At 41.0% G+C, this 25,894-nt stretch overlaps 2 protein-coding genes across 11 annotated transcripts in view; one reads left to right on the top strand and one right to left on the bottom strand.

Annotated features, from left to right (window-relative positions):
• Positions 1-3,421: 3,421 nt before the first annotated feature.
• On the bottom strand, positions 3,422-18,864 carry MCOLN3 (mucolipin TRP cation channel 3). Of its 7 annotated transcripts, none has more exons than XM_071436374.1 (14): positions 18,772-18,864; positions 15,075-15,304; positions 13,156-13,323; positions 12,485-12,638; positions 11,935-12,019; positions 11,755-11,851; positions 11,053-11,152; positions 9,573-9,685; positions 9,346-9,495; positions 7,324-7,425; positions 7,090-7,212; positions 6,361-6,567; positions 5,867-5,996; positions 3,422-4,680 (listed from the first exon to the last, which is right to left on the bottom strand). In XM_071436374.1, the coding sequence occupies exons 2-14, from the start codon at positions 15,300-15,302 to the stop codon at positions 4,661-4,663; spliced, it is 1,677 nt and encodes a 558-aa protein (XP_071292475.1). In that variant the 5' UTR covers positions 15,303-15,304; positions 18,772-18,864; the 3' UTR covers positions 3,422-4,660. The 7 variants fall into 7 exon arrangements, with proteins under 7 accessions (XP_071292475.1, XP_071292472.1, XP_071292471.1 ...); XM_071436371.1 differs by lacking the exon at positions 18,772-18,864 and adding an exon at positions 17,928-18,226 and having other exon boundaries at positions 15,075-15,339; XM_071436370.1 differs by lacking the exon at positions 18,772-18,864 and adding an exon at positions 17,928-18,226.
• Positions 18,310-25,894, top strand: part of DNAI3 (dynein axonemal intermediate chain 3) — a 28,491-nt gene continuing 20,906 nt past the window's right edge. For 2 of the 4 annotated variants that reach the window (XM_071436366.1, XM_071436365.1), the window contains exons 1-2: positions 23,939-24,038; positions 24,286-24,324. In XM_071436366.1, the coding sequence (XP_071292467.1) occupies positions 23,939-24,038; positions 24,286-24,324 (139 nt within the window). Of the gene's footprint in view, positions 18,428-23,938; positions 24,039-24,285; positions 24,325-25,894 lie in introns of those variants that run through there. The other 2 variants (XM_071436367.1, XM_071436368.1) reach the window with 2 other exon arrangements.

Here is a 25,894-nt window from a genome sequence, read left to right as displayed (position 1 = left end):
CCCGTGCCCCGGCGCTAGCGGCGGGATGGGATGGGATAGCCCGGCCCGGCCCGGCCCCAGCCGCTGGCGAAGGAGCGCCCTGAGCCCGCTGCCCGCCGGGCGGGCTGACCCGAGGGCTCGGCACCGCGCCCAGCCCGGCCCGCTTCCCTCACCCGCTGGCGGCGGCCCGCCCGCCGGGGAGGGACTTGAGGGGGATCTCCATGGGCCGCGGGGTTCGGCCGCTGCCCGGCCGGGGCAGGACTGCGGCGGAGCAGCCCGGGCCCTGCTCCTGCCCCGCCGGCCGCGCCGCCTTTATGGGCCCGGCGGAGGAGGGAGCCAGCCCGCAGCACACGTGCCCTGCCCGGCCCCGCTGCCCCGGCCCGAGCGCGGGGCTCTCAGACACACGGTGCGACTCTCGGGGATGTCCCGTGCGGGGTTGAGAGTTGGACTGGATCATCCTTGTGGGTCCCCTGCAACTCAGCATAATCTCTGTCATAACAGGAGTTGCCTTACTGCCAAGGAGTAGTTGTAGGCGCGGTGATCCCATGCAGGGAAGACCGCAGGTGAGATTAGCTACTACAGAGTTGGTTGACTTGCAGGTCAAGAGGTATTTAGTTCCTCAGAGGATGTGGTTTAATGCAGTTACTCCAAACTAGGGCGTTCCAAACAGAATGTAGGCTCATAAGAGGCATCATTGCAGCAATGAGCTCTCTACCTGCCCACACAGTAGACATGGGCAGCGCAGGATTCTTACACAATGCTCTCAGATCATGCTGTATTTGATTGTGGTCACACTGTAAGGGAGAAGAAGGAACAAAAGCCCAGACAAACATCCATATGCAGTTTCTCAACATTAGCTGCAAGGGCATTGTGTCAGCTCATGCATGAAGGTTTTCTTAAGGCTTCTTCTGGCATTAGCTACTGCTTGAGGCAGGAGGGTGCTCCTCACAGGTGCAGCCACAGGTTTTATTTTTTACAGCAGTGTCTGTGTGTTGTCATACCTCTTGTTTCCACTCCTGTCTCCCCACCTGCCAGATAAATTATGCCTTTACACATTTTAATACTGAATAGGTATGAGCACATCTGAATTTGATTTCTTACTCTTTTGTATACACACTGTTTACCTTCTCTTGAGAATGTGCTTCAATCCAACATGGAAACTGGTACTTAGAAACAAGTAAGCCCTCCACCTCTTCCTCTCAGTATAACTTCATTTTGTTAGAAGATCTGGGCTTGCTGAAAACAAGAAGTTCTCCCTAACTGTATATGCAAAACAGTGGCATTGAAATGAGTCTTGGTAGGAGAACAGCTGCTGCCCAATACAGCACTCTGTGATTTATGTTCATGAGAAAATACTGACTATTGGACTTTCCAGAGCCCAGTGAGAATCAGAACAAAGAAAATCTCTTACCCCTCCACAGCCTCTTGGTCAGGGCTGAAAGCCCTGTTTGCCTTAGGAGGGCATATTTAAGCATGAGTTTATCAGATGCTTTATCTGCTTCCTTGCTCTCCCCAGCTGCATTTTACAGCTCTGTCTGTGCCTGCTTGATTGTATCAGCATAAAGATACCCATGTCTCCAGGACGCAGCTTTACATGTGCCACCAGGATTGCTAATGCTGACATCACTGATACTCAAGTCACAAGGGTTTTTTAGAATAAGATCATTGTCACACATCTTGGCTCTGCAAGGCCATAACCAGCACATCATATGTTGATAAGATTAAAAAGCCTCACCACACGCAGAACAGCAGCAGCCACAGATCTGGCTGAGCTGTACTTCATGTCAAAAGCAACCAGCAGGCTAGAAAACACAGCACTGACTGGCTTCTTCTCAGGTGAGCAAAATAGTCAGGCAGATGAAGATCTTTAACACCAAGGATCACATAGGTCAGAAACCTGGACAAGCAAGCACTTAAACTGCAGCAGTAGCACCAAGGTGAACAATGGAAGTTTGAGTGTCTGCTTCTTTCTTTAAAAATAATCAGAATCTAAGTATCAGAAATATAAGACAAGCAGCATTTATTTTCCCAGTCAGAACTGGACATTTTGAGCAGTTGCAAGCCTGTAACCTTTTGGGGTACTGTTCTTTCCCAGTGTAACAGCCTTCACCCATAGCCAGAAATGCACGATTGCTGCCCTGCTAAATTTATAAGCAGTCCCTTTCTTTCCCCTCACCCCATCCTATCCTTGCTTTAAACATCCTTCTCATTCTTTTAGCTAGCCCTCCTCTCTGGCCTCATAGTCTGCCCCTGCCCACTACTGTCTGAAGGCAACTTGTAATTTATCAACTCTTTCCTCCCCAAACCCACACAACTCCCAGCAATGCTAAATAAAAAGTTGTGGAATCCAGAAGAAACATAGACCTTGGTTTTCCAAGTAATTTCTGCATCTCAGTTTATTGACTTTTTAGCTGTAGCACAAGCACCTGTCATCACTTAAAGATCTACCAGGGATTTCCAGTGCTTCACTTCAGGCAATAGAAACCAATCTTCAGTGGAAGGCTTCACTACTTGTATTAGTAATGGAAAGACTCTATATACAGTGTGTTCTCCTGCTTTGTGGTCACCTCTTGTAGATTTCCATGCCTTATGCTCACGCTGCAGGCTTCTATTAACATGCTTTCTCTCTATTCTAAAACTCTGCTATTCTAAAACTCTGTAAGAATTTGATACTTTAGAGCTCTAGTCAAATTTTGTTGAAACTTGCTGCCAATTTAATAACTTAACAGTGACAAAGCACATGTTCTACCTCATTTCTAAATGAAATCAGACCATTTCTTACCTTATAATTGTATTGGCAAAGTATTCCATAGCTCTTTACAAAATATACCTGCATTTTAAGTGAATTATTAATCTTAGCTTTCTCTTAACTCTGTATGAAAAAGCCATGTAGGTCTGCCTTCTGCATTTCATTGATCTTTAAGTGCTTGCCACCCTTGCCAGAGTTCCTTACATAAATTACTGTACACAATAGTGATGTGCACATTATATTTTGTGCATTTTCAAAGATCCATAAGGAGTTAACTGTGTCAAGAGAAAACATGGTCACTTCATATTTGCTTTTTGAGGCAAGACTGCCTTGTGTCTTCTTGAAACATTTCAAAAGTCTTCAGTCTTAGGTGTTGAAAGAGAAGAACCTCAGTACACAAAACTTTCAGATACTGTGAATAATCTGTTCTGCCTACACCTTATATTAGGTTTGCCTTTGCTGAATTTGAGGAGTGTTTTTAGTGTAAGGTTAAATACTTGAATATTTTTTTCTATAGCAAATTTTGAAATGCTGTTAAACATGAGCTGGAGGCAGGTCCTCCCCAGGGTCCACAGGAACTAGCATGGCTACAGGAAATCCAAGTTCACACACTCCACTCTCCATTTCATGCCAGAAATTGCATAGCACTATTAAAAAACAAAGCCTTAAGATAAATTCTGACACACTCAATACTTAGTGCTGCTGTAAGTGTTTATTGTAGCACATTTACAATGTGTAAGCATTCAGACAGAACATGTTTGGTGTCCTCTACAGCATTATACATTGTCACAGACAGCTACAGCAATGCTGCTCACAGATGCAAATTCTCTAAAATATGCTTCCCTTTAGTTTTCTATTCTGCTCCCAGAGTGAATAGACTATAGAAAATAAGGCATCCATTAAATAGTATCACCATCAACAAAGAATATAAACAAAGTTGTCAAAACTGGGTAAGAGCTAATGTTTCATCCAGCCACTGACAGTAGCAGGTTATTAGGTTGCTAGGAAACATCCAGTTTCTAAAGTGTGGAGAGATTAGACTCAGAAACATATATCCTGTGTCTTTAAATCAGCTTAGACTTCAGGTTTACAGACTTGTATGCCAGAGGAAGATTTCAAATTTTTTTAAAAAATAGGTATTTTGAAAGTGTTTTTGTCTGATTTTCCCTTTAAAAACGTAAGATCCAAACACTGTTAAGCTGAAGACTGTAACTGGTGCTGCCCAATGCTTGATACGTGAGAACATTTCTCCACTCAGCTCATCCCTGAAACTTCAGTTCAGCCTGGCACATCCCAGCCTCTCTGAGAATAGATTGCCACTTACATCCAGTGGTACTTGTGTTTAAAGAAATATTTATTTTGTGCTTTCAGCTATATTTGAGTGGTTTGTGTATCAACACAGTGTAATGACTCCAGAAAAAAATTACATCAAATTTCATAGTATTTATTTTTACTGTGAATGCAAAAAACCAAAAAATGCGGAGGGCTCTACTGAGCTTTCATTCCTTCAGTAACAGGTCAGCCACAGACAGATAATGCCTGCAGTGCTGAGGGCTAGGTTGGTGTTCAAAGCTGAAGTTGTCTGGCACTAGTTCTACTTAGAGTTGAAGTTACTACATTTATATTCTACTTTTATAATCTAGCCAAGTCTCTGAACACAAACAAGTTTTTATGCCCTTTGCATTCTAGCATAATTTAGCTAAGGAATCAAATAGAATAAAACTACTAAAAACCATCCCCAAACCCCCTGAACTAGCAGTGAGTGTCAAATCAAAAGTCTGTAAGTTTAGCATAAACTTCTGCCATAGGCTTACACTGTTTCTTGAGAAAAGCAAATTAAGTCTTCAGAAATAAGGTTTTCCACCAGCTCCACTGTCAAGTTCTTGCAATGTGTGCTGCTTTAAAGCCTCCATGATACACTCCCACAATCCATTAAATATGTCCACTACAACCTGTACAAGAGAAGAGGAGGAAGTTGTCAGGTACATGCATCAAAATAATAGTTTCACTGTACAAGGAGCCTTAAAAATGCAACTGAACTATTAATAATTTGACATCCATTGACAAGAAACTGCTATGAACCACCAGAAAACATTCTGAATATGAGACTGCTCTCCTCGATGCCTGATCCCCACTGCACAGTCTGTTGGAAGATTAATTACATCCCCACCCTGACCCATCTTCTCCTGGCTTTCTTGTCTGGTTAAACTGAGAGGTGTGTGCAGAAAAGGAAATATTAATGTGTCCATGCCCTTCACCCAGGAGCAAGATGCCCTGCTCTGCTTCATCCCACACTTTTATCTCCAGTAAAACACTCGCTCAGAACAGGGGCTGGCTCACAGCAGGCTCTGTCATCTCCTTGCTCCAAAATATATCCCCATCTCCTCCCTCTCATAAATGTGTTCTATCACGCATACAACAACACTGCCCACCAGAAAAGCCCAATACCAAGGAGTTGCACCTTTGATCTTTTTAATCAAGAGGCAAATATTTTTCAGCTCCCCCACCAAAAGGCTCTTCAGCAAGGAAGACTCAGACTTGCTGCCAGGCAGGTTAAATATAAACCATGTATCCTGCAATCAGTATTCCTGAAGAAACACAACTTAGAATAACTGAAGCATTTTCCCTCCATAATGGAAGTTAGGCAATGTTTTCCAAGTGCTGTGGTAGTATCTTAAACTGCATGCTGTCTTAAAACCTTGACAAGCTGATTTTCTCCCCAAGTTTCAGGCCTGTTACCTGCACAAGGTGTGATTAAAAAGTGGATAAGAGGACAGTGAAGGAGTTCTCTTAGTCCTGCCTGTTGCAGTGACTACAGGAAATGTTAATGCTTACACATTACACTTATGGGGTTCCTAAGTTACTGTATATATTATCTTACTTTCTGTATAATTTTTCACATTGAGTGCTTCTTAATTTGGAAGTTCCCTCACATTTTCTAAGAAAATTGTTGGCTGTAGACATTTTGCTGAAGTTCTCTGTTCATTAGAAATAGTTTGGGATTTTTGTGTGGGTTTTTCCCACATATACAACTTCCCCCAAAATTTAAGTACTTTTCATAAACATTGTACCAGGGACATTTTTTAGCATGTTGTTTTTGTATCTACCTTAATAGATAATTTTAATATAGATACATACCATTACAACAACAGAAGAGAGATGCAGAACTTTCCTCCTCTAACCTGTATCTCCCAGAGTTTGGTGAGTCTTTGCACTGTGATATAAATTTCTGCAGTTCTGTCTCTGGAAAGCCATCTTGCTGGTAGTGCTAAAAATTGATACTTAATTAAACCTTTAAAAAGGCTAAAACCTACAATAACCCAAATTCTCCCCAGACCACTTTTGAGACATTGCTCAAATCTGAAATTAGAAGATTCGTAGGACCTAATGTGAAAATACTGCTTTTTAGTAGATATTTAGCTGCCATTGGAGAAGAAAAACAGACAGACTTTTTAAGAAAAATGAAGTAGAGAGCAATTAAAAACCCTCCTGTCATCAATTTGTACCCTTAAAGTAGTAATTATATTTATTCTTTAAATTGGCATGCACTGCAAGTTAAAAGATTGAGGGAGATGACAGTTTTGATAGCACCAGTCTTGCTCTGTTATTCCAAATGAAGAGTCTGTGCTTACCTTGACTGTTTCATATGTATCTGTAATGAGTGCAATGAAGAGACTCAGCACCATATAGATGAACAGACTGATGAAGGAGTAGAGGTAGATCCTACTGAATAACCAAACCAAGTAACTTTTCTGCTGCATTTGTGCAAAGGTGGCGAACATGTCATCTCCATTGATCAATGAAAAAAGGCATTCAGAAACCATGTTCAGAGTGCGAAACTAGAGGAGGGAAGACAAGGACATGTCACTGCTTTATTTGGGCACAAAGACTGTACATAACATGAGGAACATACACTGAGATGACTGGCTGCCTCAGATCTCTTCCTACACCCAGGGGACGACAAGGTGCAAACAGTAAAACATCTGAGGAACAAACAGTTTGGCACCTCCTGTATGCATGCACATTCAATTCAGATAAGCAAATTTCTCTCATAAGAGGGATAAGCATAATGTCTCCAAAGTTTTAGTCTGATACTCGTGTTCTGCAAAATGGAAATTATTTCTTAAAATATCAGCATGTGATTGGGAGTCACGGCAGCTTCCACTTCTGACTTGAAGCTTTCATAACTTGAGGAAAGTCTGATTGAGTCATGGAAGTCAGACTCCTCAAACAGAGCAGCATCATGTTGAAGATGCACTATTTTTACATTAAGGGAAGCCTTGACATGGAGAACTAGAAAACAGCAGTATCATCTCTCATTCTGTTATTCAAGCTATCTTTTCTCATCGTCAGAACATTACCTTCACATGGTATGGTCCCAGCACAATCCATCCACAGAAGCAATAGCCCAGGTAGATCATAGCAGCACAACAGCAGAACCTCATTACATTGGGTAATGCTGCTCGCAGTGTTAGGATGAGAAGCTGCACAAAGCAATGCAAACAGTTAGAATTCAACCAGAAACTTCTACCAGTCCTCTTATAGCAACAAACAGAATAAATACCAACAATATGAAGATCCCAGGAGATCCTTACATTATACTTCTGAAAGAAACCTAGGTAGCGAATGACTCCAAGCCACACAAGCATGGTAGATATTCCTAAGAGTATGCTGCAGACATCATAACTTGTCAGACTCTGAAAAAAAGCAAGAGAAGAAGCAAAAAAAAAAAGGAAAAATTAATTATTGTAACAACTGACAGATTCTAAATAATGACTCTCATTATTACAAAGATTTGTTTAGAAACATTTTTCCTTTGGCAAACTCTCTCCAATTAGAAATTAGTTTGAGGCAATATACATTAAAGAGAGGTCCTATGAAAGAGCAGGGGCACTTTGAAGTGCAACTCATTTAATGAGTTGCTCATGCCTTTACACATGGCTGTTTGTAAAACAGATTCTAACAAGATGAGCTTTATTTGCAAGGCCAAGAGTGCAGGTGTGCTGCAGAAGCAGAGACACCTCCTCTGTACCCAGCTCACCAAGATCTGCAGTGACACTGCAAACATTTTTATGCTGCTTCCAGACTTGCAGCAACTGCTTCTAGAACCTGCATTGACAGATTCCTCAGAGCATCTTAGGAATCTCTGCACTACAACCCAATGGACAGCATGAACATGACAAAGAACAAACAAAGTTCTTCCACTAGTTAGGAAAAGCTCTTTGTAAAAATTAGCATGACTTGTCAGCATTGCTCAGATAAATACTCAGGAGGATCTTGTTATATAGTTGGGAACTATGAGCTGTACAAAGCTGTGAAGGAGAAGACTAATTAGCTTCTAATGAATTCTATCTGAATTCTATTTTGCTGGTTTTTCCACCTATAGATACTGGCCTGTTTTCATCCAAATTAGCATGCACTCTGTTCCTGAACTGCAGCTCTACTCTGACATGGATCGTGACAGCTTATTTGAAAAGAAGTTTTCATTCATTTCTGTTTCTATTCTCCTAAGAATAAAACAAAAATAATAGATATTGGCAATGGATATTGGCTAATCTTTCCTATCAGCATAATTCATTTAGAACTTAACAAGAAACAAATTTAGGCTACTTTAATGTGAACTTGTGATTCAACCACTTTCATACAGTAACATGGAACAGGATCTTGTCATTATGGTCCACAAAGCTTGCAAAAATGGACCAAAATGTACCTGTAGAGAGGAGTTTTAGTAAAATACTCTTGCATATATAAATAGATGTATGCATAATATAAGATACAGGAATCCCAAATGCAAGGTCTTATTCCAATCTTGTTCTCTTTTTTGCTTTTCCCAAAGCAGGATGGAGCTATCTCTTGACTTGGCCAGCTTCCTCACAGCTTCTTTCTACTCTCAGTGAGTTTATACGTCCTATGGGGAGAAGGGCAATTTGTACAGGGTGTTTGTGATAGTCAAGCTGTCAGCAGATGGATTTCAGACCCATCCTCTCATCATGAGTGTCCAAAGTTCACTATGTTGCAATGTCACACTTCAAAGTCTGCTACAGACTTTGTGAAGACCGGTATTATCTGAATATCAGAGTGCTTCAGGATAACATATTATAATACTTTTTCTTTCCTAATTCTGTAAAAAATAATGTTTTACAAGTTTTGAATTTTGTCCATATCAAGTCTATTTTAGAAAGTGAAAGCCCAGACCCTACTGTGGCTGACTGTTATATACATGCTGGAAAACAGAAGCTGGGAAAGCAGCAAAGTGATATTTAAGGAGAGAGGCTCTGTTAAACACTTGTAAACAGAGTTCCAAAAATTAAATCCTAAATTTGAAGAAATTCATCAAATGAGCAAATATAAGTGAGGAAGGGAGGAAGTCAACGGTGAAACTTTCAGAGATGAATTACATTTTATTCCTCAGAGTCACAGGGAGCAAAGATAATTCAGCACTATAATATGGAGTGATATTTGGAGTTTTTAAATCTTGCTAGTAGAAACAACATGCATGAGTTGCAATTCTGGAGAAGATAGAGTTTTAAAATGTCATGCCACTCAGAAGCAAGTACAGCCAGCCTAAAGTCCTCTGAGAGATTTAAACCTAGGCTGGACAGAAACAGTTTTCCTACCTTAGCTTGTATCTCCATCTTTAGAGTTGATCCAACAATAGTTAGGACATCACTAACTATAATCAGGATGTACCATCCATTGACAAATTCCATTTGATCACTGAAAGATACTTCTTTCTTGTAATAATACAGGAAAAAGCTTACAAATTCCTATGGGAAAGGAGGAAAGAAAACAGTTAATCAGGCTTACACAAGACAAGGCTTTCCAAAGAAGGAGCTGTACCCACCCTTTGGAGCCAGATTCCTTTAATCACTGATCGTGTGCAAAGGATCAATGAAGTCAGACAAGTCAATATGACAAAAGCATCGAAGATCATCATGTAATGAGTGTTCTTCTGTACTGCAAGAACAAAAATGTGCATGTTTATAGTGCCTTTATTCTTGTTGATTGACGTAAAAATCAAGTTTTGATGTTAACTATATTTATACAACCAAATTAAGAAAAATTATAATAGTTTTTCCAACAAAAGTACATCTGACATATTTTATGAGAGACACAAGTGCATCTGCACTACAGATACCCCTTCAATAAATTTAGGAGGGTGGATACCACATCAAAAATATACCAAAGTGTGAGTGCTTCTTACATCCCTGCAGGATTATGGGTGAGAGTTAATAATTTTACAGGGACTGGAATGGCCTTTGGAGTCATAGAGTGGTTCAGAAATATTTTTTTTAAATCCTAGGAATATTATTATATGTATCTTCTCTCTCACATCAGTATTTGAGAATCAATTTTTCTGTCCTAGGGCAGTGCAGATAACTTGTACTATAGAGTTAGACACAAGTTCTCCATCTCTTACATTACTAAAATTTACAATCTTGATCGTCTAATGTTAAACATTGCATCAAATCTTTTTGTTTGTTTGTTTTTATACCTACCATACAGCTGAAAAGAGGTGGGACAGCAGAAAGATTTGATTTTTAATGCTAAAAGATTTCAGGAGGTCAGCGAGGAGCTCCGGGAGCGGCTCCGTGTTTGCGGCACCAGCGCGGGGCCCGGCAGCGCCGCCCGCTGGGCACTGCTGTCACTGCTGGCAGCCGCCAGCCCGGCACCGGGGCTTGTGACTACCAAAGAGATTATTTTTGCTAATGAAAAAAGATGATGTTTTAACCAGGCCAAATATCTGCCAACAAAGGTGGCTCATTCTTGTGAGTGACTGCATAAGAAATTTAACTATCCTGTGTACCTCAGTTATAGCCAAATACACAACAAATGGCATTTAAGCAACCATAAGAAGTGTTTCTAGCCATTCCACTCCAGCAAGATTTACCAACAATGCTTCCTTATCTTTCCTGGTACTAAGTCCTGAAATAAGAGTAAATCAGCTTCAACTTTCCACCACTATCATGTGTCCTGTTGCCTGGTGCTAGAACATTTCACAAGTCTGCCTTAAGAAATGAGCAGTGTGTTCAGTAGTGAAAGAGAGAAGGATGCACAGTGAGGCACTGACAAAGTTTGGTTTGACATTATCAGTGGTGCAAGCCTTGAGAACTGCTGCAGAAAGTAATGGTGTGACTGGATTCCCAGGTTTTCAGATCAGGAGTTGAAGAACAACAAATTCTTAGAAAATCAGATATAGACTGCACATTCTAGAGATTGTATGTCAATGGTGTCTCACATTTCCATAAAGAAAAAGTTTAACAAACATTGTGCTAATGGACAAAATTTCAGCATGAAAATTTGAACACATTTATGTCACTTACTTGATCCAGAAACATGCCAGTCTTTACATTCCCTGATTGCTATGTCATTGTCTAGACTTATTTTAATTCTTCCACTGTGTGCTTTATTATCAAACACAATCTGTATTAAAAACAATAAATAAAGAAAAGATGCATGTCTTTATAAAGTTAAACAATTACATATGTAGCCCACTGTATTGCTAAGCCTGCATAATGATGCAGAATAATTCTCCTAGGGGAGAAGTGACAAAACATTTCTAAGCTTAAACTAATTCAAGTATCTTCCAATAAGTGGTGTCAAAATGGAAGACAAATCTCCTGAACCATGTATTTGCCACAAATTGTTTGATCAACTAGTTACTAGGTGATTTTTTTTTAACTGCATTCTCATTCCTCTGTGATCTGAAAACAATCTTTCCCAGAAGCATCTCTAAAGAGAAGAGATTTACACTTCCATTATACTTCAGTTGGATTAGAGCACAGGTGGCTGTAAGCCAAGCAAATACTTCAGGACCACATCAGGAGCACTCAAAGCTTAACCTCCCACAGTGACAACTGCTGATTATTTACAGGGCACACTAAGCCATAACAGAATAATCCAGGCACCACTGATCCAGTGGTACTCAACACTCTTCAGAAAATGCCTGTGCTGACTATGTGCAGTAAACCAGCGAGTAATTTTCTGGTTTTGAACAGAAGGACACGTGGCAGGCTTCCACATACCCGCAGAGTGAAATCGTAGCAGTCGGGGAGCTCGTGGTGACGAACGGTCTGGAGGTTGATTGCCTTCAGATTGAACATGAGCTGCACTGCCACCAGCCTGCAACAGAGCTTCAGCTTAGCCCTGCACGGGGACAATGCACCAAAACCCCAGCACAGGAGGTGCTCTTTCCTCCTCCTCACCTGGGGAAATCCAGAGTGAAATTCAAATTGTGCTTTCCCATCGTGGTGTTGTCTAGTGAAGTCGTTGGCTCAATGTACAAGCAGTCTGGAATGGATAAGGACTTACAACAATATCTCATGGATTATCAGGCTCTTTAACTGTAATCTGCCTGTCCCACTCCCGAGGCTGTTATGAGCTGTTGGCTACACCAGACAAGATAGCACACTTGAGTGAGGAGTCATCTGAGAAGCCAACTGACAAATACACTGGCTTCCTTCAACACCAGACAAGTTACTCATCATGAATTCACAGGGATCACTCCTGAAAATTAGCCCCAAACACTTGAATTAGATGGTCACCAGCGCTAAAGGCCAATTACTTCTTTGTGGCATTAGACATTGGAGGTGAGGGTTAGTTAAACAGAACTTTTCTTACCAGTTTTGGCTGCTAGTAAGTTCAATACAGATTACGTGATAAGACTATACCATACTGTAAAGTTTTTAAAAGAATTTAACAAAAATGTAGGTCCCATCCTCCCAAAGAACTGATAAAATAGATCAGGTTCATCACCAGTCACGATCTCTGGGTCTATATCAAAGGTGTCGTTTCCAGGACAGATGATTCCTCGCTTGTAGAACTGCTGACAAACAGCCAGGGGGGTCTCTTCTGCTCCCCTCTTCTCATAAGCATGATTTCCAACAGAGATGTTGGGCAGCTGGAGGTACTAAAGTCCAAAACAAACAAACCAATTTAAATAGCAACAAAACTGTTAGTCTCTGAGAAAAAAACCAAAACAAAGCAAAACAAAACAATGAAACAAAGCAAAGCAGAAGTGTTTGGATTGGTTATAACCCATCTCTTTTATTTAAAACATCATTTAAAGAACTGTGAAACCTAAACCACACAACAGCTGAGTCCTCAAATATCTTAAGGTATTTGACAAAAACACTAAGTACAGGATTTGCATCTAAATACCTTTTTGCTTATTAAGTTTTTCTCCTTACAATCTTTACTAGAAAGCCTAATTTGTTACTTGCAAAGGATTCTGGCTAAAATCCAAGGAGTGCTTTTAGTGTAGAACCAGTACACTGATTATCTTTAAGGATGTTGCCATACTATAGTGCTCTAGCAATGACAGAAAACCTAATTGAGTTGATGTTTTTGAAACAGAAGTTCAATTCAAAAAGGGGTACCCATGCAAAGATCACACATATTGTACATATTGCAGCAACAATTCCTACCTGGTTTATTGCAAAGAATATCTGGTCATAGACATCTGTTTGTGTGTATACAGCATAGGTATCATCCATTCTGTCCATATATCCTTTCAAGAACAGATGCTTGAATGCAACAGTGTTCTCTTCTTTGAAGGCAACCACCATTTGGTTGCTCAGTCCAAAAACCACCAGCTGAAAAAGACATATATTTCCTGTTCAAAGACAGAGTTGGCTTCTGCATTAACATATGAACCTGTTCTATGAACAGCCAGCCTTTTGCCTCACTGGTAGGCACAGCAATTACATGCAGGCTGCTCCACTCCACAGCTGCTGAAATGAAAGTTTGACTTTAAGGAAACAGTGGGTTTCACAATGTGTCTTTAACATGTTTACAGCATCTTGGCCAAGGACTTGAATTTTTACAAAGAAAACGATACCATCTCAGGTTTGAGCTCCCTATATACTGTTACACATGCTTTTTAGTTCAGCCTGGCTCAATTGACTTGCACTGGGGGAATATCATTGTTCCTCAGCCAAAAAGGCAGGACCAGACCTAACAAAACCCCACTTTGAAGTCCTTATTCCAGTCCACAAAAGGGAAATTGAGGACAACTCAGGAAAACAAACATCTCTCAATCAAGTTTCAGTGAAAAGCGCTTTGAGAATAACTCACCAAAGCTGTGCTTGTAACAGGGTAACACCTGAAGCTGGTTAAAAATATATATTGCAACCGTTCATGAAAAGTGAGCACAAAACTGTTAGCTACTATCCAGACTGGAAAAAGTTTCTAGAAGTACATGATGTATTGTTTCTGGGAGCTCACAATTGCTTGACTGTTGTTTCAAATCTGGTGTCAGGTGTATTGTGAAGAAACTCATCAGAGATAAGTCTGAATCAGTAGTCTGCAGATTTATGGCCGTGGTGCAAACTGGATATGCAGGTTTTGATAAGGGTAACTCAGTTACAGAGATACTGAAATGCTCTGTAGGCAAGCTCAGCCCACAGGCATACACCAGCAAACCAACACTGCACAGACTGAATTACCACAAGGCAGATTTTCTCTGAAAATATGAAATCAGCACTAGTTCCTTTCTTACTGGATTCTTCCATCATCAAATTTTACTTTTAGTTGCAAAATGGAAGAGATGACAATCAGAGAACGATGACACATTTTAAAATGAAACAGTAAGGGACACAAACATGCTGCCAGATGCACAGCAGGAGAACTTTTCTGCAGTTTGTGCCATTATTCATGCAAATGGAAAGAAAACATTTTTTTCTATACGTGTATTGCCATAGCACTGGCATAACCATAAAGGGAAATTATGTGGACAACTCTGAAGGATCATCTGAGGACTTAGAAAGGTTTTGTGAAAACTTTCTTCTGCCTTAACCACAGAACTTTGAGAAAAACAATTGTGTTTTGAGCAGTAGATAAATGTGTTATATGAAATCTGTGGTGCAAGACCTGGTGAGAGGAAGAATTTCTGAGGTTTTTTTCAATGCAAGAGTTTGTATGCCATATGCAAGTTACAAGCAAACCAAAAAAAGAAAAAAGTCACCAATTTCAGTTCTTATCACTGTGATATTGAAACAGAAACAACTTCTCCTTCCCTCAAACACAACAGTGAAGTGGGTATTGGGGTAACAGATGCATAGGGATGCCATCCTTTGTGCAGGGAAATGGCAAAGGAAAAAAAGTAAAGTAAAAGGTCAAGTTGAGCCCTTAAACATAGCTCCTTTCATCTGTACTGGAAGGCTATTTTTTTCAGTCCATAGTTTCATGAGAAAATTAGGCCACCTGAGATCTTAGCCACATATATGCAAATAAGATAATTTTGCAATCTATCCTTTTCCTTTCTCTGCACCACACCATGAATTGCATGTCACCTGCATTCATCTGACTTCCCATAAACTGAGTCCCTGCTTCAATAGGTACTCACCTGAACTGTAACCATTACTATTTTGAGTAACTGAATGCCAAGTTTCCAAGGCTTTCTGCCCCGGGCCCAAAATTTCTCACACGGGTTCATGAAGAAAAATTTTAACTTCCTTCTAAGCTGGTCTTCCAAAAGTGCCTCCTGTGATACTGATGAGTGTCGTTTGTAGCTGCAAAGGTTTTCATCGTCATGTGCACTGCAGCTGCTCACAGTCACTTCAGGATTCTCCATTTCTGAAAAGAAAAGTAGCCCTTGTCCGTTGAAAAACCTGCAATCATCAATAGAGTAGCAGCAGATCAGTCTGCACTATCAACCTGGACTCCAGAGGTGTTTATCTTCTGTGAAAGGCACTTACACTTCACACTGAATTTCAGACCTTTCACATATTATTGCACACGCTCTGCAGAACTCCAAGAAAAACATGGCCAAGTTCTTAAATTTACAGCTAGGCTGCCAGGACACTTATTTAGTAGTGGAATTTCTGTCCATTTGGACTTACAGGATCACTTCCTGAAAACTTCTTCCTCTCTCACTTGACAACACAGCATATGTGCAAGATATCCTGACTCAAGAGGAGCACCAAAAGCCTCTCATGACCATTTACTCTTCTGGAAAAATTATCTACTGCTGTAGCTAGTATTTTCCCCCACACCTACAAGCCTATGTCCAGTCCCTGGAAGAAATGGAATTTTCAAGAGAGGCAGCGGTTTTCTTATACATTACTATTAGCATGGTTTACTCTGGGTAATGGAGCATGACAAATTGCAATTCAGATAAATCACCTGAGAGCATTAACTTGTCATTTGGCAGGATTATGTCTTTTTCTTTTGCCATAAAAGACCCAAGGCAAACCACCAGTGATAATGAACCAAACAAAAAGAACAAGAGGTAATTGAATCATGATTAGCCAGAGGCTCACATTTGAGTTCAGTATGATTAGATGAGAAGATTAGATGAGAACCTTATAAACATGTTTAGAGATATTATTCTACATAGTATTCAGCATGTTTACATTTTGGTCTGTTACTAAATTCAATATTTTATAAATGCTTTATAAAGACTCACAAGCATTTTATAAATGCTTTATAAAATACTTAAGAACTAGCCAGGAATATTTTTTTCAGATGACATTAAGAGCAGAGAAGACAGCCTTGGCTGTGAATAAATGTGTTCCTTATTAGACAGTTTATTTTTGATTCCCATAAGAACACTTTTGTATGTAACTCAAACAAAAAATCATCATCAAGATTGGTCAAAGACATTTTTACAAATGCCCAGTCACATCCAGTCTCCTCCAGCAGCCCCTGCACACAGAATAACAACAGTCTGTTTCAGACATGATTCGAGACCTTCAATTTCCCCAGCTGTCAGGAACACAAGAAAAGTTTGGAGTCAGCAGTGCAACGCTAAGAACAGGCCCATACAGAGGCCAAAAAAGTTCAGCTTCTGTTTTATCAGACTTCCATTGTCCTGCAGGATAGAGTACAGTCTGCTGTGCTTTCCACTCACCTTACTGACAGCTGATCCAGCATTTCTTTTAAAATTAAGCCCTACTCTGCCCCTGCAACAGTCCTGTCAATATCAGTGCTAGAAAAAAAAAACCAAAAAAAACCCCAAAAAAAAACACCAAAAAACCAAACACTAACAAACCCAAAGGCATTTCTGGTCCCCACGGTGGGCTCGAGGCGCCGTTCCCACAGGGCAGCCCCGTGCTCCCCCCACAGCCCGGCCCGGGGCGGTCACGGCGGGGGCGGTCACTGCGGGCCGGGCCGGGCCCTTCCCCCAGCCGCTCTCCCCTTGCCAGCGGCTGCCGGCGGCTCCCAGCCCCGCGGGCTGCCGCAGCCTTGCGGATGGCACCGGGGCCGGGGCGGGAGCCGTCCCCATCCCCATCCGCGCCGGCATCGCCGCCCCCGGCCAGGCCGGAGCGCGGCAGCCGCTGCCCCTCAGGGCTGGGCGCCCCTTCACCGCGGCACCCAAAGGCGAAGCCTGGGCCAGGGCGCACCCCCGCCGCTCTCCCCGCTGCTAAAGGCTCCCGCGCACCTGCACCGGCGCCGCTCCTGCCGCTCCCCGGCCTCCGGGGGCCGCCGCCGCCGCGGGGGCGGCCGGGGGAGCGCCGTGCCCGCAGCCGCCCCCGCTCCCGCTGCCGCTGCCCCTCGGCTCCGCTTGGCTGGGCGGGAGAGCCGCGGCCTCCGCCAGCCCGGCCGGACCCCGGGCTGTGCCGTGCCGGGCTAGGCTCGGCTGTGCCGGGCCGGGCCGGGCCGCGCCGCGCACACCGGCACCGGCGGCCTCTGACACCTTGCGCCGCACATCTCCCTCCTGCCGCACGTGACGGGCGGTTCTCCACACTGTAATACACTCCCCATAGGATGGGAATGCCGGCTCCAGATTTACTGACCTAGGCTTCTCCACAAGGGGAAGTAATGTTGTCATAAATAGCTGCGTTGCACCCGTCATAAAAAAAAAAAAACCAAACAAATTAAAAAAGCTCCCAAAATCGCTGTAGTTATGAAGGGCAGCTAGTGGTACAGTGGACATGCTGAAGTCATTCCACTCATTACACAATTAAGCTATTAAAGTTATTAACTGAACTTCAAAGAGAATGGACTCCTGCCTCGGGTCTGTGCCAGTCCCACTGCACTGCGGAAATGATCCCTTTGGCATTGATGCCTGACAAGAGGATAAACCTCGGGTTATAACTGTGCACAGTCTTCAGCTGCCTAATTTGTGCCACTGGTATAAAAGGAGAAGATAAAATAAAGCCAAGACCAAAACAAGGTGAGTAGCAGGCATTTTGAGAAAGGGAACTTCCTGGCTGTACAGGTTGACAAGGAAGACAGAAGGGACCCTCCTGCTTACCATAAGAAGGGGTGAATGGACTTCGGAGAGGCACCAAGGACCAGCACCAGGTGCTCCGCACAGGGCGGAAGATACTCCGGGGCTCCTTGTGTTTTACATTGCAGCAAGGCAAACTAAATTACTTTTATGCGTCCAAAATACAAAATATATAGATTACAAATCGTCATATTAACAAACCACATCGAATCGCCTCAGTCCCAGCGGCAGACGGCCTCAGCACTGCCCGGCAAACACCGAGGCGCCGCCTGGACTGGGGTGCGCGGCTGGCCTGGCTGCAAGGGGACTGCCGCTGCCTGCCGCCTACAGACCCCATCGTGCCCCACGGCATGCTGGGACAAGTAGTTCTTGCCTGGCGCGTCCCTTCAAGCTGCCGCCGCGGGGGCAGGCTTGCAGAGCAGGGCGCTGATTGCCTGTCCCAGCCGTCAATCACGGCCGACCGTCGCCATGACAACGGCGCGCTGCCGGGGACGCGCCGGGCCGGGTTCAGGGTTCCCGCGCAGGTAGGGGACAAAGGGCACGGAGGGGACCCGGCCGCGCTGTGGCAGCGCTGAAAGGTGCCCGACCCCCGAGCACCGGGCAGCAGCCGGCAGGGCACAGCCGCTGGTGCGGAACCCGCCACTGCCCCGTGCGGCCCAGCCGCCCCTTCCCGGGGCACGGCCAGCGGGCCCCAGGCGGTGCCTTCCCCGCTGCCTGAGTGGAGCGGGGGCGGCGAGCGCTGCCCGGCCCCGCACAGGCCCCGGGCTGCTGCAAACCCCGCAAACCCGCACCCCAGCCCCGCTCTCACACGGGATCTTGTACAGCCACCCAGTTCACAGTTCATAGTTGAGATGGTTATTTTCCTTACCTCTGCGTAAAGAAGTCTTATCTAATGTAATTCTTTACAATATAGCATTTCTGTTTCAAAAGTCCTGACAGCGCAACATATGTTACTGTTTGGTTCTTGGCAGGACCATGTTATGACAACTTCTATGCTATACTTAGTAACTCTTTAAGTACCAACCAAATTGTTACAATATTTTAATGACCTAAACCAGCTGTACTGCCTCATACCAGAAGATCTGTCCGGGTAAGATAATAGTAAAGTCATATTTCCACATTTTGCTCCCCTTTTTTTTTTTTTTTTTTCTGGTTTTGTGGTTCAATTTCTACAGCCAGATATATTGCCATTATTTTTAGTAGCCCTCAATTTTTCATGTGTCAGTTTGCCCTGTTACATTGTGAAATTGTGGGCTTCTGGCAGCGTTCCTGTCTAAAGGCAGTATATTTTCAAATTCACACACTTATTGTGCAATGAAACACTTCTGCAGTCCTGTTGTTTGTTCCCAGTTGTTTGTTCCACGTCCGTAAGCTCATGTGATGGCAGCTCGATCTCGTGTTCGGACCATGAATCAGCATCTCCTGGTCACTTTCTCTGTGTCTCTTGTGATTTCGCTGACTTCGATCATACCATTTTCAGGCTAAAAATAATCCTTGTTTATTCCCAGTACAAAATATTATCTATGTATTCAGTCATCCTTGTTATACCTTTTTCAATTTTAATCTATTTCTCTTTGAGTAAAAGAAAGGAGACAATCAGAACACAGTATTAGCCAACATTCTAATGAAGTTTTCCATTTTGTTCTCTTACGGCTTTCTTATTAATTCTTAACCTAATTTTACACATATTGTACTTACCATCCCAGGTACTGTAACTACACCTACTGGTTACTATCAAATAACAAAATCAACATCAGGTTCAAGTAAGCCTGATTTAATGAAAAGTTGTAAGTGTGAAACTCATTACATTCAAATTGAATTACTTATATGCTGAAATGATTTGGCAGTTGCCAAAACTTCAGCTTTACTCCCTGCAACTTACACAGTGAAGCTGTGTAAGTTCAAATATGCACAAGATTATTAATAATTTTTAATAATTTTGTATTATTTCCTCTTTGTCAAGAGCAAAATAGAACAAATTTAATTAAAGGCACCATTGCATGTGAATTTCTGGAGAGACAAAGTAATTTTCAAAATGGTATTTTTAACAAGTTCCTAAATGTTTGCCAACAGAAATGTGGTTTTTAGCTTGCTAGTGATACAACAAAATAAGCAATTAGCACAGGGTTTTGATCCTTTCCTTGTAGTGCTTTTGTAAAATGGACATGCATCCAATTCTTCTGTCATTCCAAATTATAGCAAATTACAGTCCTGAAATAGTAATGCACACAAACTTGACCTTAAATCATTCAATTAGGCAACTAATGAATCATTCTGTGTCCTAAAATCAGGCAGCATCTTTTGCAGAACTGATAGCTAATCAGTTTTTGCCTTTTGCAGAACCTAGCAACTTCACGGATTTGTTTTTAGCTGTAAATGTTTCAGTACATTAAATTATTAGGAGAACACTCTGATCTTAGTTTTTCCTCTTAGGCCTAATGTTCAAAATATTAGAGCCACCTGTAAACAAACTAGGCTATTAAATGTCAAGCAAAGTTGTCAAATATTTACCCAGACTTTAGCAATTACATAATGTAACATTGTGTTCCACTGAAAAACTGCTGAAAAACTGGACTGAACATAATTAATGAAACATAAATATTACTTACTTTCTAAAAATAAAATACATGGCAATGTTTATGACAATTAATTTTCAAAAGATATAATTTTATATAGATTTTGCACTCTTAAAATTTACAAATTATGTTAATTTACATGTTGTTTCCAACCTCTTCTCAATCATGGAATCATGAACTTTTATAAGCATAATGGAAAGGCATAATACATTTGTGTGTGCCTTGACCAGTCCTTTTTAAATAAGCAGTATAGAAATACCCATAAGAGAATAGGAACTAACCATAGATTAAAAAATTAATTGTTTTGGTCACATTTTCAGACAGTCCACTAATATAGAATGATTTTTTTCATGGCTTTCTTGATAGCATTTATTATCTTGTATAAAAACTTAGGGGGAAAAAAACAAACCCCCAAACTAAGAGGTAGCTACTGAAAATATTAGCTTTTAACTTACACATTGGGACTTTTGTTCTATTACACTTTTTTGGAAGAGGTGAGGTACAAAAGGTTTCTCCTCAATACATAATTGAAAGTTTAGTGTGTGTGTTTCCTGAAGGGAGCACCTGGAGGTTACCATATTCCTGTGTAAAAACCAACTTTGCATCTAGGCTTTGTGAGTGGCTGTGGGCCTGGTTATGCTTCCAGAGAAGTTTCTGGAAGCTCTGCCTTTGCTTTTTCTGCAGGCCTTCCCTGTTTCCTGAGCACTGACACTCAATGGGCCACAGGAGGAAGGAGGGGCAGGGTGATAGAGTACTGGGGATGTTGTAGAGGAGGATAAGCAGTCTGCAATTTTCTATCTCCTTTCTGGCTGGGAGGCCCTGAGCATCCCGGAGGGAAGCACCAGCAGTGCCACTGCCTGCTCTGCTCATCTGCAGCCCTTAAACAGGGCACTTCTGTATTAATAAATGCAAATACATGCACCAGGCACTGACACCAGCTTCACCAGCTACCTCTGTACCTCGTCCTTTCAGTGAAGGAGGGGGAACTGAGTACTGGGACACCATTTTCAAGGGTTTTAACTGTTTTTATAGATAAAAGATGCTTGAAATCCTTTGAAAGGAAAGAGATGTTTTTATTTGTGAGTTATTTTACTAAACACCGAATGTGACTTATGTTGGCCTTCTCAGTGTTTCCTCCATCCATGTGACCTAGAGATTAGGATACTCAGAGGAACTCACTCAAAATTTCCAAACTATGTTTGTTGCAGTGCATAATTATGAAATGGTGAATTAAGACATTGTGACTGGAATATATATGAGATGGTTTATATTGTCCTTCAACTAATTTCTACAACAGCTGCCCTCACCTCCTGGTGGGCATCCTGGAGTGCTGTCTCTCTTATACAGAAGTATAAATGTTGGTTTCAAATTAGAATAGTCACAGAACCATTTACAAAATGGGTCACAATTTTTATACATAAAGTATGCAAGAAGATAGATAAGAAATGGCTTCATACAGCTTTCCTTTTCAAATAAGGAAAAATTAGTCTCTTTTGACCATCTGAGTTGATATGAACTCTCAGTGAGGTGGGCCTGAGTGTTTCAGAACTATAAGGCAAGCATATTGTATAGGCTCCTTTGAAAGATTATACATATCTATGAAAATATATTAAAAATACATATATATATATATGAAAATATATTGGCTTACACAGAACTATGTTAACAGTGTTTCTACTCCCGTATTTGACAAAAATACTGTGAGAATGAGGGCAGAAAAAATTTTCAACTTTCTCTTTAGATTCATTATATATAATTTTTGCGGGGGCAGGGGTTAAAAACATCATTCCACTCATAGCAAAAGTTTCAGAATTCTGAAACATTAATTTTCTTTGCATTGGTATCATAATTGCTTTTTGGAAGAAGCAGAAGATTAAATTACTACTGTTCTTCAAACAAATTAATGAAGGGAACTGCATTTGCCATAATCAAGAGAGATTAAACAAGAGAGAAATACACTAACATGCCATGGATGCAGCCTGCCCCCTGTGATTTGCAAGACCCAGTATGATCCAGAAAAGAGTCTGAGGATTTATAGAGTATATTCTTCTAATTTCACTGGAGTGAAAAAGAAAAATGCATAACTGTTATAAGAGTGTCAAATTGCTCACATTAAAGCCGAGACTGAAATTTACCTTGAGTTCATGGGAGGCCAACATGCATCCCAAACCTCAGCTATTCCATCAGGCTATAATCCATGACCTATATCTTGCCATCAAGGGCCATCTCCATGTTAAAATTTAGATCAGAAGCTAAGATTATATTGCTTGCTTCTGGAGTATTTGAGAACTGTGTTACGAAACAGTAAACCACTGTTTCTCAGTCTGGGTTTGCCACTGAATTTGCAAACGCACAGGCCACAGCATGTTTGTTTTAGCACTCACTATTTTTATGTTCTTCATAAGGAAACCCTCAAGATAGAACATTTCTTTTATAAACTCACCTTTTTACCTTAAGCATCTTGACAGAAAATGTGCTGTTCATGTGCACAGGCAGATGGGCTGTAGCTCCTGTGAGATCATCAGAAATAGTTATGTCATGCCAGCGTTCCTGGAGGTGCCATCTCTTTCTGTCCTATCTGCATCTACTTTCCTCTCGTTAGTGGTAAAATTGTAATAGCACCCAAACCATTTAAAAAATGGTTCCTCTCCCAGTCTGTTTACATTCATAAAAGTGTGAACATGGAGAGGGAGAATACAAAGTGAGAGCCCCATTGTCCTCATCCCATCTGAACACCTCTGTCTCTTCAATATTAACACCGAACAATTGTAACACTGCTAAGAGAATTGGGCCATCCTGATTTAGTTGTTCCATCGGCTGCTATGTGAGCACCTCCCACATGATGGTGCTGTCCAGCCTGAGCAGCGGGCAGCTGAACCACGTTTCTTCTTGCCATGGAACTGAGTCTTTCCTGCCCTTCTGTTCTAATCCTTTCTCCAGATATTGGGATGAAGGAAAGCAAATGAAACACAAGTAGCCAATATACAATATCATCTCCTGCCGTGTGGTTGCTACATTTAATCAGGCATCTACATTTAATCAGGCATACATCTTCTTCCTGAGTTTGTCCTCTGCAGAGCTGCACTGAAAAATAAACTGCAAATAGAAATGCTTTGTGCAGCTGAGTAATGGTTGACACTTACAAACATTGGGACAAATATTTATAACTGCTCTTCCCACTTTATCTCAGATCCTTAGCTTTCAGTGAGGGGAACCTCCATCCTCATTTAACCTGCTAGTATTTTGGACAATCATTGCTCATTTTTGAACACCCAGGGCAAAAGAAGTTTTTCCATCTATTACGCATGATATGAAAATACAGCTTATGATTTAAAACTTTAAAACATACCCTTAGCTGCATATGAAAATATTATTATAATGATAAGGTACATAAAGTCATGGACAAAATTTTCACTCATGCATGGTGCATTCTGTTGTCTATCTAAAATTATTAATGATATGTGTCTTTCTCTAGAGAAATCTGAAAAAATGCCAAAAAATGTCAAATCCAGCAAGACCACCTTGAAAGATTCAAAACCAGCAGCAAAGAAACAAAAAGGTAAAACAAAGCTAAGGAATCATGAAAAGGAAAAAGAAACACATCTTGGTACGTAAGGTACAGCAAAAATGAAACAAGCAGCAGCCTGGGCTCACATGAGATCTACCTTAATTTTTTTGGCCCCATGCATTAAAAAAAACATGAGATCAATTAGAATATGCTATTTTACATAAATAACTGAGAGAGGTAAAATTACTCATTATAGTTCTGTAACCAACACTGATAACATCATGTCCTTATATTTCAGATAAAAAAGATGAAGCTGATCTTTCTATGGCCAGTATAGGTAAGTGCTATGATGACTGAGCTTTAAAGCAGTAGTTCTAGAATACTCAAAGCAGTTTGAATTTTCAGTGTTACTAATGCAGATAACACAAAGAATAAAAAGAAAATATTTTTTAATGAATGGGAAAAATTAGAAACTATTTAGAAATGCAGCTATCACAGTAATTACAGTGACTCTGAGTAGCCAGCAGTGCAGCAGGAAACAGGTATGGGTTTTAGAAGAGGTTTTTTTCTTGGTTTGAGAGGAGTTGGGATAGGGGGAAATAAGCATCATAACAGAATTATAGGGTGCAAAATCTTTGCATTTAGAAATAGTTTAGCAATTGAAAGAAAAATATGAATTTTTTTATAATTCATTGATCTTTGATCTTTGCCAAACCATTATTAAATTTCATGAGAAGATTATTTTAGCATACCACTTGTGGTTCTTAATCATAGATACCAATAGACATCAATTAGCATATTTTTTTCTTTGTAGGGGAAAAAAATTAACCATTTAAAAGTCACAATTAGTCTTATGTTCAAGTAAAGTTAGGTTTTAAGCATGGCCATAATTAAGGGCTAAAAGTATGCAATTATCCAAATTTAAATATATTCCTTTTTCTTAGACACCAAATGATTTCCAATGGTTGATTATTTTTTATATTTCTGGTTGTATTTTTCTTCTGACCCAATTTGTGCAATTATCCCTCAGATAAACTTAAATTGATACCAAAGTAAAATTTATCTATGGTTTACAGGAACAGTCCAAAGGGTTATCTTATTAATTGGCTTGTAACAATAAAGCTTTTATTGTTAAAGGCTAAAACAGAGTGGCAAACAAGGAATACACAAACCAGGTAATTCTAAAAGAAACTGTAAATCACTTGTTTTCATCCATAATCCTATGAGCACTGGGTGAAAATTGTTCTCTGGTTAGCATCACCAAAATGGCTGAGCTGCAGTTAATGAAAATGCACAAAAAGTGATCCCTCCGATGATTAAAGTGGTACTTTTAAAATGTGCTTTCAGTGTTGCAGGAGATAGCTAGTAAGAGAGAATTGTACCTCCACCTACTGGCAATTAAGGTTAGAGCTCTAACAGCTAAACCACTGCTAGGAACCTGGTGCTGAAAGCAGGAAAACAACACTGGTGTAAGCAAACACTGCCTGTGCAAGATTTAAACACTGTGCACACACCCCTTAGGCCTGCAAGTGTTCTTTACTTCTTCCTTAGAGTTTCTTGGTCTTTTGTGAAGACCTAGCACTGAGCTGCTGACTGTTACAAATGATACAGGTACAATTTATGGATAGAAAAACAATGTGAAGCCTATGATCAGATGTTACACACTTCTTACTGGAAAAGAGCATTCAATAAAAATGTTTATAATGTAAGAACTCCAGTATCTGCTACTTATATTATAGATTCTGTTAAAAATAATATTCTGCAATATAGAATTTTAGTTTTTTAGACTGAAAGGTGTAATTTTAATTCTGATCATTGTTCTGTTTTTAGCTTGGGCTTATAGCAATAAAAAGTTGAAAAAAATGCACTTAGAGTATCTGTCTTACTCTGTTTCCTCTTGCAGTGAT

This window comes from Agelaius tricolor, unplaced genomic scaffold, assembly GCF_023055355.1.
Source record: "Agelaius tricolor isolate 1412-34295 unplaced genomic scaffold, bAgeTri1.0.p SCAF_11, whole genome shotgun sequence".
NCBI lineage: Eukaryota > Metazoa > Chordata > Aves > Passeriformes > Icteridae > Agelaius > Agelaius tricolor.
Note: the sequence above shows the minus strand (reverse complement) of the source record. Positions and strands in the feature narration are given on the sequence as shown.